We start from the raw sequence: 14840 nt of genomic DNA, 5'->3' as shown, positions 1-14840 counted from the left end.
AGTTAGAGAGCTTAGAATATAATAATTACTTATACAAAAGCAATAGTTTCGGTAAGCCGCTGCGATACGAGGGCTGCCTTTTAAGTTCTGTCGTTTGTAAGCTTCCCGCTAACATTGAAAAAAAACATATGGGATTTTAATCTCCTTGTATTTGAATTTCAACAACAAAAGAAATTATTCAGATTGGTCGAAAAGTCTTATTGTATCGTCTATTCAAAGATGATACGTCGGTTGTAAAAATGGAAATGTTAAAGGAAAATTTCCATGCGATAATTTTTTTTTCAACTAACGAAGTTGATTATCGCGACTTCGGCGTTTTAAGGAGATCACTTCTGTACTTAGTGATACAGGACCATGTCTTAGGATTATAGAACGCTTCTATTTAGAAGTTTAAAGTGGACACCCTAGCCTCAGTGACCAGCCACTGAGGTCGTCCAAAAACCGTTGTAACGCAAGAGAATATTGAAGCCGTGCAGCAGCTAATCCTCGAAGACCGTCATGTGATATATCACGAAATAACGGCATCCATGGGCATTTCAGGGACCACTGTCCAAAAAATCTTGCATGAAAAACTTTGAGTAAAAATGGTGATTTCTCATTAAATAAACTTGTTTGCTTAGCGACGACCAAAAACAGCCCGTGTTATTTTTTGTCGCAAAACTCTGCAGCGATTCAACCGAGGAGAGTCAAAGCACGTTTATAATTTGCTCAATGGTGACGAGTTTTGTATATATGCTTATGATCCAAATTCTAAGCAGCAGTCTGGGTCTTCTAGAATGAGCCAAAATCGACCAAAGTCATGGAGTCACAGAGCACTTTAAAAAAAATGTTCGCCTCCATTGTGACAAAGGGTGGTCACATCGCCACTATAATTGTACTCGAAGATTGCAAAACGGTTACCGCTGACTAGTATACCACAGATTGTTTGCCACAAGTCATCACCGAATTTCGAAAAAACGATTCGAGACGTCGTATGTTGCTGGCCATGACAACGCATGTTCGCACACGGCACATCGCCGGTCAAACAATAAGATGTACTTATTTGTAAACCCAAAACATTGAAATTTTAGATCATCCGCCTTACAGCCCTAGCTTGAACCCTAAGGATTTTAATAAGTTCCACAAAATTAAGCAAAGTCTTTGTGGCCAACGTTTAAGCTCACCTGAAGAAGCTGTTTACGCGTAAAAATCGCCCATTTTGACTACCCAACTTTGAACTGGAATAAATGTTTTAAAAACTGGTTTGAACGCATGCAAAAGCATTTTTAATATCGCGAAAAATTCTTAAAAAAACAATAAATGGTGATAATCTTTTTTTATACTTAATAGAATATCATAGTGATAATAATCTATTAGATTGTCTGTATTTATTCCAAACGACAAAACTTAAAAGGCAGCCCTCGTAGTAGATAATTTTAAAATTTGACTTTTTAATTTCAATCATAAAGTTAATATACCTAGCGGACCGCGAGGTATATTAACTTTATGATTTCAATTGACTTATAAATTAATTTTATAAAGCTTTTAATATTTTTCGCATATTTTTTGTACGCTCAACGATATTTAGTTAGATTTTAATGTTTTCACGTTACATAAATCTTATTGTTTTTATTATTTTGAATTATCTCTTCTTCGTATAGAATGGGATTCCATGACATCGGCGCCGCTTGGTGTGTTATACGGGAGTCAGTACCACCTGGGTAACTACGACGAGTGTACGAACATGCCCTGGCGGGACACCCATCCGCACCTGCGCTCTAAGTACTGCCTGGCTGACATCGAGATGCGGAGAGCTGACGGACAGAGGAATACGACGTGGAACAAACATGACCCTTACCAGTCAGCTCTGCAGTTGATAGAGGTTTGCTTCTGCTACTGATGATCATGTTTCGGGTTAAGAAAATGTTTAAAGATTAAGGCCGTACTATTGGAAATAGTAGAACTATGCAAATACCCTGCCGATTATAATGATTGACTTGCCATAAATCGTCCAACTAACGTAGGCACACCAGCCGTCTGAATCAATTTATCTGATGGTATTATTGGCACCTGCTGATCGAATAGTTAGAGCAACCATATAATTACGAATCAAGTCACAAAATATAACATTCATGAATACCAAAAGTATTACATTTTGTAGCTAATTCCGTGGTTTAGATCGAAGTATTGCATTCCCAGACGAAATCGATGTTCGGTCGCGAGATCAAGAAGCTGACATGGGGTATATGTGTGCCGGCGGAGTGTCAGCCGCAGCCCGTGGGGAAGCTGGTGACGATGCTGCTGGCACACACGCACCTTAGCATGGCCGGCCTTAGCGCGCGCATCGCCGTCGACGACACCTGCCAGGACGACTACCAGTACAAACGTTACGATGTCCTTTTCCAGGGATTTATGTGAGTAGTAAAAAAAATAATAAGTTTTTTTTTACTGGCAATTGGCCCACGACGCATTGCCACGAATGCAAATCCTGTGTCGTCGGGATCAATATATTAGTGTTAGCTGGTAATACCCCACGATACACACACAAATATTATAATGTTACACATACCTTGCGCGAGGTCCAAAGATTTTTTCGAGGGCAGCCCTGTAGAAGCCAGTTCCTCAGAATCCAATTCCCGGAAGTTCGCGTGCATCCAAACTTTGAACGAACGTGCAGTGATCCAGGAACCATTTTTGGTCTGTGAAAAAACATACTTATATACATCTTCTATGATTATGTAGGCATATAAGTTAACATATAAAATATATGCTAATTAGTATTTTTTGCTTTCAGGGTTATTATCGTTGTCCTAGTAACTTGTGGCATAGTTTGTACTATTTTGAACGACAGAACAAATAAACAAAAGGGCATAGGTGAGTGCTATACATTTTTATTATTATAAAAAGGTTTAGTTAATTTTCATAATTATAATTAATTATGAAACCGTAGGGGTCATGAGCAGAACCTGAAGTTCAGAGGCAATTATTGAAAAATCTTGTCGCCAAATTCGCTTTAATTTTATGTTTATTAATTAGATTATTACATACAAATGAATATGAAACATGGACATGTGTCACAGCACATCTATCATGGTAATAACTCTACAGACAGATGAGGAGCACTAATCGCTAAATATAACCTATAGTCAAGTTGTAACCTCGTATTCGACGCAAAGTTAGCAATGCGTTCATCACTTAACGATGCGATGCGATCTTCGTCATCTGTGGCTTTTAACTTATATTTCGAAAGTATCGAATACAAATTTAACTAAAAGCTATTCAGGGTGTACCGTGTAACAAAAGTAAGTGATAATACTTCAGGGTGTGTATGTGGCCCCTATATAGAGTTCCCTGTAAAAGTAGCAGCGCTAAAAGAGTAACCTTATTTTTAATTTTTGTATAGATAAATTCAAGACGATCGTGCGCGTACAGATCAAAAAAATATATTTGCTCTTTCAGCGCTGCTTCTTTACAGTAAACTATCTAAGAAACACACAAGAAACCCTGAACTATTATCACTTTGTTGTGTTACACCTTGTATAGTGTCTACTTTTTCCTAAGGTCGCGGTATAATGAAGGCCTTCGACATCCGCATCAACATGAGTCGCTTGATGAAGTCCAGCGGCGAGCTGCACGTGCTGTACGGCGTGAGGGTCCTCTCCATGTTCGTGGTGGTCATCGGCCACCAGATCGCCCTGTTTAATGGCGGACCCGTGAGCAATGGCATCGACGTTGATAAGGTAACTTCGAGCAGCATTATGCTCTTTTAATTTTACGCACAGTGGATATTTTGACTTTTGTGTGGTTTAGAAGAGTGTAGACGTCGTCATGGCATCCGTGCACTTTATAACGTTATCGTCGACTGAAATTTAAAATCTTCTTCATATTTAATAATAATAATAATATCTATGGATGCTTTACACTATATATTTAATACACATCCAAGACCCGGTAACATTGAAAACTTTTTGTTCCGTCGTCGGCGGTCAAACCCGCGACCCCCAGCTTGCGCTACCAACGCGCCACCAACTGAGCCACAGAGGTCGTCAATATATCCATACAATTTACTTCCCTGTGCTATCATTTTGCCGCGGACGTCCACGATGTTACCGTCACGTCCAAAAATATAAAAGCACCCATTAGTTACATGAGGAATTGATATTGATAGGTAAAAGCCAAGAGTTAAAGCGCGTATACTGAAACTATAGCTCTTTTTGTAGTTATTTAAAGCAATGTAATGCAAACATTGTGATTCTGATGTGTAACACTTTTCCATTAACGTAATAATTCATATTTTTCATTAATACAAAACTTCCATTCACTTTATGTAACAGAATACTGAAATTTTACATACCACCAGACATTTAAATTTAACGATTAAAGAAGAAGACGATATAAAATTAACGATTTTATACTTATAAGGTAATACAATTGTTTTTATCATAGGATTCTATGTCTGTCCTTGGCAATCTGATACTTCACGACGACGTCGTGGTGGACTCCTTCTACATGCTCTCAGGGTTCCTGACAGCTGCAACTATCACGAAGATGAAGAATCTACCAAATCCGTTCATCATCATATTCAAGAGGTGGACAAGGTAGGCAAAAAATAACTAACTTTCCTAGAACTTTCTTTACTATTTAGCTTATCATTATAAGTAGTTATTATCATGATATTATTTATTTATCCCATGTGACACTAATATTATACTAGTTTTTAGTATTCGTAGTATTATACATACAAATTGTAAGTACCTGTGTTTGCTACTTTACGGCTGGACCGGATGCACTGGATGTGTTTGTTATTGTCAGGAGAAGCCGGTTCTTACTTTATTTCTAATCTAACTAGGTCATCTATTATCGCTTTGGACGATTTAATATATTATAAACATTTTGATCACCTCTGTTGGTGAGCGAGCTGGTAGCGAAGCCGGGAGTCGCGGGTTCGAATTCCGCCGACGGAACAAAAAGTTCAATATTTCTGGGTCTTGGATGTGTTTAAATATAATTATTCGGAGCATGCAAAGTGGGTGGAGGGGGTAAAGAAAGCCATCGCCGCGCTTGTCGTGGCCAAAATCATCAGTTTAAATAGAAATCTTTGGCCAAAATATGCAACAAGACGGGCTCAATTAGTAGTCAAACAAACTTGTCAATCTTGTTTTGAAATTTTTAGAAGTTGGTCTTAAGTATCGTAAAATGCAAAAATAACAGCAGAAATAGGTAGTCAGTGTAAATTTTATGTTTTTCACAAATCCACCTAGAAATAAGATCATGGATAGCTACTGTAAAAATGAAAAAGTAAGTGATTTGATATAAAAATTGCATTATCAATCAAATAAATTCTATTTAATTTGCATTTTATAGAATATTAATTGAGTACTTAACTATTGTTTTAGTGTTGATGGATCACCATGGTCTCCAAAACCCGACGACAAAAGTTTCAGTGATAGTTTCATAGAATATTTCATTTAAATCAAAAGTATCGGGGGGAAGAAACAGTGACTCACATCAATTCTTACTCGAGCAATATCATAAGTCCTTTCGGTTTCTTCTTGAGAGTAAGTGTTAGTTTTGTTCTAGTAACTCTGAAGAGTGGAGTGGAAAAGAGGCAAAAAAGTTAAAATTATTATGCCCTCATTTTGAGCAAAACAAAACTAATACTTACTCTCAAGAAAAAATCCGAAATGACTCATGATATTGCTCGAGTAAGAATCCATATTGAAAGTGTAATGCAAAGACTCAGAAACATGAAGAATGTTTGCAGTGTTTTAGTAAATTTTATAGACTCCAATGTTCTTCAAGAGTATTAATGTTGTAAAATTTAAATAAAAACTAGATTTTTAAAAATATGTTTATGGTTCAATAGGGCGCTGAGGTCACCGATGTTTGACGAATGCTAGTAGCTCGTATTAAATAACTATTGCGGATTGCCATTAGTTCTCAGTTCTTCTTCATTCCTTACATGTTCTGCTAACACTAATTTATTTCCTTTCAGCATAGTTTGGGGCTGGAAACTTGTTTAGGATTTCACACTCTCAAGACCAATTTTTATAATGAAATTCATTTTCCATAAATAGTTTTGAATAAATGCATCTAAAAGACCATTTACTGTCTTTTGAAATGTATTTTTTTACTATATTATACAAAATAAACAAGCTCTTGTTGTTTATTTTTTGACATACCCTAGTATTTATTATTCATAGCATACCGTACGCCCCTAAAACTTAGTTTGTAATAAATTATGGCGCTAGCGCACATTCCCATATGAAAATTTCAGAAGTCTAGCTATAGCGGTTCTTAATAAGATACAGCCTGGAGATGGACAGGACGGACGGACGGACAGACGGAAAGACAACGAAGTCTTAGTAATACGCTTTTTACCCTTTGGGTATAAACCCTGAATATATTGATAGATAATTAATTTGTTATTTCCCACAAAACAGACGTAAGAAAACTGAATTTCTGAATGTACATCACGGTTAGTTAAAATTGTATAGCAGTTGTACTTGCTTCATCAGGTATTGCAGCTAAATTATTGGATGGCGGTCAGCTCATGTCGCACTGAAGTTACCGTTGAACTTGCAAATATTTACGTGGTAGAGCCATGATTCGGCACGAATGGGCCAGCTCGACCGGAGAAATACCACGGACTCACAGAAAACCGGAGTGAAACAGCGCTTGCTCTGTGTTTTGCCGAGTGAGTGAGTTTACCGGGCCCTACCCTTCCCTTCCCTACCCTGCCTTACCTCCCCTACCCTGTAATCCTATTCCCTCTTAAAAGGCCGGCAACGCACCTGCAACTCTTCTGATGTTACGTGTGTCCATGGGCGACGGAAGTTGCTTTCCATCAGGTGACCCGTTTGCTCGTTTGCCTACTTATTTCTTAAAAAAAAATGAAAACCAATTTGCAACCTTTCGAGAAATTGTGCGATGGCCAAAGTGTAGCAGCAGAGCAAACTAATAGTTTGGGATGAGTGCACGATGGCACACAAAAATAAACACACTTTTTTAAATCAATTGTACCAATTCAAATTAAATAATCATCGTTAAGACAGGACAACATCTGTCGGGTCAGCTGGTTTCAATATAAAAAAACTAAAGTAAACCGTAGCTACAAAACTCTGCTACGAATGTGCTACACTCGTCGTAGCAACTCGTAGCGTTCTACGAAGAGCTACGGACAGTGGGCGCGTAGGCTTTTAAGATTTCTTTTTATGAGAATTGATGGACGGATGTTTGTTTCTAATTCAGACAAAGAAAAAACCACTAAACGAATTTTGGAGGAGGTTTAAACTATTGAGATACAAACAGTTTATTTTTTATTCCACACAATATATACTACTCCTCTAAGATTATTTCTGTACATGTAACATGTGTAGATTGAACCGCGAGCAAAATTAATGTATAATTCCTTTTCTGATTTTAAACAAGTCCAATTTCATTATGTGTACCAGGTTAGTAGTACCATACGCCCTGGTGATATTCTGGTTAGTGGCGGTGTTCCCCTACACCGGGACCGGCCCCCTGTGGAACAGAGCTGTCGAGGCCGAGGCCGGCTCCTGTCGACAGAACTGGTGGCTCAACCTGCTGATGGTCAGCAACTATGTCGACCCTGAACACGCCGTGAGTAGAACTTTGGAAACAAAAATTGGAGTTTTCTTCAAAATCTAAATTCTAATAGTTAAATTGCTACTGCTATAATCATTTTCATATTCTACATTTACAAACAGATTGCATTGTATTATAGGACAGAATATTTGTGTATTGTCTGTATCTAATACATCTGGATTGATTTGAAATAAAGCAACTAATATACAGTAGGCAACTGAAAAGTAGCACGAAAAAAATTTTTTTTTTGCGTGCATGAAGCATTTTTATACGTGGGAGAGCCATGCTTCGGCACGAATGGGCCGGCTCGACCGGGTAAATACCACGTTCTCACAGAAAACCGACGTGAAACAGCGCTTGCGCTGTGTTTCGTCGAGTGAGTGAGTTTACCGGAGGCCCAATCCCCTAACCCCTACCCCATTCCCTTCCCTACCCTCAACTATTCCCTTCCCTTCCCTTCCCTACCCTCCCCTATTACCCTATTCCCTCTTAAAAGGCCGGCAACGCACTTGCAGCTCTTCTGATGCTGCGAGTGTCCATGGGCGACGGAAGTTGCTTTCCATCATGTGACCCGTTTGCTCGTTTGCCCCCTTATTTCATAAAAAAAAATGAAGCCTTTATTAGGTCACATATTTAGTAAGGGATAGTTTTTCATAATATTATTGTTTTCAGTGCATAGTAGTTAGCTGGTATATACCCAGCGACTTCCACTTCTTCGTGTTCTCTCTGTTCCTGTGGGAGCTATACCGCCGGAGCCCAGCGCTGGGCAAAGTGCTATTGTCAGCCATCTTTATACTATCTGTAATACTGCCCGGAGTATACACCTACGTGAAACGGTACCCGCCTATACACGCATTCAACATTGAGTAAGTTTATCTTTTATCATCATTTTACCCAACTTCAAAAGACGAGGGTTTTGTTTTCGATTCCTTTTTTGTAGTTATGTATAAGACACTCCCTCCCTCCCTCCTTTTGACACTCCCTAGACTCTAGAGCCACAACCGTTTTTCGCATTTAAGAGTCGCAACAGTGACACTGGGCACCAATTTCCTGGTTTAATAATTTAACTGACTTATTTTTTTAAGAATAAAAATATTTCCACTATTATACAGTTATACAGTATACACTGTACACACTATTATACAGTATGTATACTGCACGTAAACAGATTGTTTACGTGCAGTGTATACTGTATAATATTCATTTTTAGAAAATGGTAAATGCGAATGCGAAACTGAAACAACTGGTACACTTTCTGACCTGAAAACTAATATTATTATGTTTTCTCAGTAATATAATAAAAAAACCGGCCAAGTGTGAGTTGGACTCCCCCATGAAGGGTTCCGCAGCAGCAATAAGGTTTATTTCTATGAAATTCAATGGATTTTGATTTATTTTTATATTTCAGTTGATTTAATGAAAATTAAATTAAGGTTTACTATTTATGACGTATAAAAAAACTACTTGCTAGATCTCGTTCAAACCAAATTTCGTTGGTAATTTTTATAGTAATGTACATCATATATTTTTTTTAGAATTAGCATGCCCCTACTTTAGAAGTTAGGGGGGGGGGGGGGGAAAAACATTTTGCCACTTTGGAAGAGTCTCTCTCGCAAACTATTCAGGTTAAAAAAAATGATAATATTAGAAACCTCAACATGATTTTTGAAGACCTATCCATAGATACCCCACACGCATAGGTTAGATGAAAAAAAATATTTTTTGTTTCAGTTGTACCTATGGGGACCCCTAACATTTTTAATAATTTTTCCATTTTTGTATCAAAATCTTAATGTGGTTCACAGACTACATCTACTTAGCAAGTTTCAATTGTATAGCCTTTATAGTTTCGGAGAAAAATGGCTGTGACATACGGACGGACAGACAGACAGACAGACAGACATGACGAATCTATAAGGGTTCCGTTTTTTGCTATTTGGCTACGGAACCCTAAAAATCAGTACAGGTAACTCGAAGAACTAAGGTAAAACAAACGAACAATCTAAATTCTAGAACAATAATATTATAATACACCCCGATCATGCAAGCGTTATTAAATAATAATGATAATACTGAAATGATCGTAAATTTTATCACAATAATGATAATATTATGTTATAAAAACCTTAATAACATTGCAGTATAAATATTTGCACTGCAGGTTAATGTTCCTTTTTTGCCAGCTTTAACCCGTTTCTTTGTAATCTAATTAGATAAAATTATTAATTTCATCTGAACATAATTATCGTGAGAAAAAAATATAGTCCACAATAATTAATTTATAATAACATCATGATAATTGAATTATATTAAAGTTCCTTTAGTTAACTTACGTACTGTACAATATTTTATTTTATTGTTATTATACTGCAGTACGTTTTAATTAGCGAAAATAAAAACGTGACAAATACATAATGTTCTTCTTCACCGGTTCAATTGTAACCATTAAGGTTATTATGGTGTTACGGTTTCTACAAGACGACACAACAAACACGACATTAAACGTAAAAATGTTTACTGACCAATTTATTTCCATGTAACAATGTTTATTTCCAGATTTGTTGCTAATCCACGTGGTGGGAAGCAGTTCAACGAGCTGTACATCAAGAGTCACATGCGGTACTCGACGTACGTCATCGGCTTCGTCGCCGGCTACGTCTACGTGCGACCCGCCCTCATTGATCACCTGAAGAGACTGTCGCAGGTTAGTTTCTTGCAGTCAAATGTAAATAGAATGGGTCCAAGCAGTTCAGCGAGCTGTACATCAAGAGTCACATGTAGTACTCGACGTACGTCAGCGGCTTTGTTTCCGGCTACGTCTACGTGCGACCAGCCCTCATTGACCGCTTGAAGAGTCAGGTCAGTCAATAAGAAGCAGAGGTAAGACCTTGTCCAATGTCCAGAAAGCACGTAATTCCTATGCCTGAGTCATTTTCCTAGGCCATATAAAGCCTTGATACATTGCGTCCAAAAGCTACGTGCGTTATTTTGTGTTTGCGTTTAATTTAAACCAGAGGTTACACACCACGGCGCGTAGCAATCCGCAATAACAAGTTGTGTTTGCTTCATTTGAATTATTGTCTTGTCTGATATATTTACTCCAGTATACACATTTCACCAGGTTCTTTTGACATTCCTTTTCTAGACCTGGCTGACCGCAATCGCGTACGCCAGCTGTGTGGGCATATTCGCGTGCATGTACCTGGGCAGTGTCCTGTACTGGCACGACAACGACGCCGTCGTGAGCGCCGTGTACGCCGCCCTCAACCGCCCACTGTGGGCGCTGGGACTGGCCATCATCGTGCTGTGCTGCTCAGTCGGCGATGTCCGTAAGTACCTACTTTAATATAATACTTAAAAGTTGTCCGCCTGCTACCTATTTGCTAAACCGTAATTAACAAATTATGCGCGAACATAATTGCGGGTTAAATTTTAAATTAGTTAGTGCCAAAGTACTTTTTTGAGATTTTTTTCATTACCATTCCCTTTGGGGATAAACGTAGCGTTAAATAAAGAAACAGTAAAGATTTAAGAACTTTTTTATTGGTAGAGGTACACACTTAGTTAAAAATATTTTACAGCGTTTATAAAAGCTATCTTGAGCTGGTACCCGTGGGTGCCGCTGAGCCGGCTGAGCTACGGCGTCTACCTCATACACTCCATGCTCATCATACGCAACATCTTCATCACCAGGAATCTGCAACACAACGACTTTTTTCAGCTGGTGAGTACATAGAGTTTCAAATAAGCTTGAAAACGTTAAATTATACAAAATTTATAGAATCTGCATTTTTTCCTAAGCAAAGTAAATAACAGATTTATTGAATGCAATGCAAAAAATACAATGCTAATAATGAAATAATGAATAGACTAAGTACAGACAATATTTTATCATTTGGATATACTTCTTAGAGTACGGCGTGCGCTGGCATCGTGTTCTGGAGCCACCTGGCGGCGCTGTTCATGTGGGTGGTCGCAGAGGCGCCCATCAACAACCTCGTAACGCTGATGTTGAAACAGGGGTAAGTACCTATGTCGTGCAGGCGGCGTGGTGCGCCGGCACCGTGTTCTAGAGCCACCTGGCAGCGCTGCTCATGTGGGTGGTCGCGGAGGCGCCCATCAACAACATCGTAACGCTAATATTGAAACAGGGGTATGTACCTTTGATGTGCGGAAGACGTGATGCGCCGGCATCGTGTTCTGGGCCTTAAATCACAATGCGCGATTCGACTCGGATTCGGAAACTTTATCGCACGTTATCAATAAACGCTCGCCGTGCTAAGCATTGACCGATGCCCGCACGGTAAAGTTTCCGAATCCGATTCGAAATGGTGAATCGCTCTGCAGGATCCTTAAGCTGAAATTGCTCTTAAAAGTTTGACGTGGGAGAGCCATGCTTTGGCACGAATGGGCCGGCTGGACCGGAGAAATACCACGGGCTCCCAGAAAACCGGCGTGTAACAGCGCTACCGCTGTGTTTCGCCGAGTGAGTGAGTTTACCGGAGGCCCAATTCCCTACCCCTTTCCCTTCCCTACCCTCTCCTATTTCCTTTTCTACCCTCCCCTATTCCCTTCCCTACCCTCCCCTATTACCCTATTCTCTCTTAAAAGGCCGGCAACGCAACTGCAGCTCTTCTGATGCTGCGAGTGTCCATGGGCGACGGAAGTTGCTTTCCATCAGGTGACCCGTTTGCTCGTTTGCCCCCTTATTTTATTAAAAAATAATAATAATCTGTCTACATTTATAATTGTGTCGCAACTTTTTATGCAATGAATATCCCACCAAAAACATGAAATGTAAAAGGAGCCAAGCAAAATATTGCAAAGCTTTTATACTTCTGTCGTAAAAAGTTTTCAGATCACATTCAAGCCAAGCCTTCAACTTACTTTGTAATTTTAATCAACATTCAGTAAATGTATCAAGAGATTTCTTTATTTTATAATTGGTGTAGTGGCTTGGAAATGAGCACAAGAGAAACCAATATAAAACTGCATATTTGGAGGATTTCATACTTACACAGATGGCAAGCGTAAAGTGTTTTAGTATGTAACGACGCATGTGGCTGATGGTACCCAATAAATCTAATTAGTCGCTGATTATTTTTCTAGTGCTCATTGCTAAGCCACTATAATAATCATAAAATAAATAAATCTGTTGATACATTTACTGAATGTTGATTTAAATTATAAAGTAAGTTGAAGGCTTGGCTTGAATGTGATCTGAAAACTTTTTACGACAGAAGTATTAAAGCTATGCAATATTTTGCTTGGCTCCTTTTACATTTCATGTTTTTGGTGGGATTTCATTTCTTTTTTGAAGGTTTTTTATTTTTTTCTTTTAATCAGGTCACGTTATAACTTTTCTGTACTTAGCTTAGCACTCATTTTCTATCTCCTTTATATTTTTTCTTTGTGGCTTCGTTAGTTATAGGTAGACAACGTAACGTAAATACTTTTGAGTTCTGAGTCGATTATTATATTTTGTTATTTAATTCATACCAATTCATTAAGTACATAAACTTAAAGCCTTTTGTATGTAAAACAAATATGCAGTCGAAACTCATACTGTTCTTGCAAAGTTATAAACATAAAAATCTTTTCTTTTATTTAATAAATTATTATATCATTTTTAATTATTTTTCAGTGTTTAGGTTTCCCTGCCCAAAGGATGAAAACGGAACCCTATTATTATAAGTCTTCGCTGTCTGTCCGTCGTCCATCCGTATGTCACCAGGCTGGACCTCGAGAACCGCAATAGCTAGATAGTTACAATTTTCACAAATTATGTATTTCTGGTGTCGTTATAAAAGTTAATAGTCCAATTAAAATAAAATAAATTATTAATGGGAGGCCTCATACAACAAACACGATTTTTTCCCTTTTTTGCTCTATATCCATAACGGTAACAGCAAGGTTTTTGAAAATTTCAAAAAATACTCAATTGTATTTTAACTTTAATTATGAATAATAAAAATTAAATAAACTTATTATTTAAGGGCGGCTCCCATACAAATTTACGGTACGGAACCCTATGTACGCCATTCCGACTCGCAATTGGCCAATTTCATAATTTTTCCTTTTATTGTGAATAAAAACCTATCCGGATACCAAATTTTAAGGTTGTAAGTCTGCTAGAAGTACCTTAGAATTTTGATGATCTGTCAGTCAGTGAGTGACAAAATGTAGTAACTTTGACCATCCGTAACTATTTATCGAAATTTCATGTAATTTGGAGGTTAAGCTAGTTTTAATACTTGTTCCTAGTGACCGAAATTCTAAATCCTAGCTTTGTTAACATCGAAGATAAAGGGGGTGTAAAATAGCCGCGAACCTCTTCGAGAAAAGTATGGTACGGCCGTTCCTTTGCTAAAAAGCTTGGCTGGGGCACTGCCGTGCCCCCAGATACTAGCTAAAAGCCGAGCTTTGTGAGGGCTCGCGTCGTCACACCTTGACTGACTGATGATAAGACATCTACATAATATAAAAAACCTTGACTGACTGATGATAACACATCTACATATAAATATAAAAATTAGCACAAATCAATAGGCGTGATAGTTTTACCGTAAACTGTACCACAAAAAGTACAGGTTGTGGGATATACTAGGACTCGCTTCACTCGCCCTGATTATCATACTTTAAAACACGAGAAAATAATGGATATTATATTCTTAATTCATATTAATGTATGTGTTAAAAATTTCAGATACAAACGAAGCAATGGGACAAAAGAAAACACAGAAGAGAAGCCTCGCCCGCCCCGCGCACACGACAATCGCGCATATTTGGAGGACAACTTGCCGCCGACGATACCGACCATACAAGTTATATCCTCCAAGAGTTAGGGATTAGAGGAATGTTATTCTTACTTATAGACAGTGACGGATTAGCCCTTATTCAAATTAAGAGTAAATGTTCAAAGACCGATTATAGTTGAGATACGGATAGGGGGGCCCACAGGCATGGATTGCTTAGGGAATCAAGTAGTCTTAATCCGTCACTGCTTATAGATATATAATCAGTCATATAGTTTCATGAAACTATATGACTGATTATTCCGAAATCCGAACACCTATTTTTACATTATGGCATTGTCTATTGTCTTTTCCTCGTGTCATTTAAAAACTAATTATGGTTAAAAAATAATAATTTAAATAACTTGTAAAGACGTTCAGAAATTAGAAAACATTTGAAGAAATTTATTCTGAATAAAAAAGTTTGAGATGATTATTATTATGACTGTAGAGACTAGG

General features: G+C 38.0%; 1 protein-coding gene across 1 annotated transcript in view; it reads left to right on the top strand.

Moving 5' to 3' along the window:
- The window catches only part of LOC121726123, a 38357-nt gene extending 23873 nt beyond the window's left edge, over positions 1–14484 (top strand). The window contains exons 15-26 of the mRNA XM_042113357.1: positions 1641–1861; positions 2179–2393; positions 2774–2853; positions 3541–3719; positions 4426–4577; positions 7434–7602; positions 8260–8453; positions 10144–10291; positions 10733–10916; positions 11169–11311; positions 11500–11609; positions 14294–14484. Coding sequence (XP_041969291.1) covers positions 1641–1861; positions 2179–2393; positions 2774–2853; positions 3541–3719; positions 4426–4577; positions 7434–7602; positions 8260–8453; positions 10144–10291; positions 10733–10916; positions 11169–11311; positions 11500–11609; positions 14294–14432 — 1934 coding nt within the window. The 3' untranslated portion in view covers positions 14433–14484. The remainder of the gene's footprint in view (positions 1–1640; positions 1862–2178; positions 2394–2773; positions 2854–3540; positions 3720–4425; positions 4578–7433; positions 7603–8259; positions 8454–10143; positions 10292–10732; positions 10917–11168; positions 11312–11499; positions 11610–14293) is intronic.
- Positions 14485–14840: the final 356 nt, after the last annotated feature.

Source organism: Aricia agestis, chromosome 4 (genome assembly GCF_905147365.1).
Source record: "Aricia agestis chromosome 4, ilAriAges1.1, whole genome shotgun sequence".
NCBI lineage: Eukaryota > Metazoa > Arthropoda > Insecta > Lepidoptera > Lycaenidae > Aricia > Aricia agestis.
Note: the sequence above shows the minus strand (reverse complement) of the source record. Positions and strands in the feature narration are given on the sequence as shown.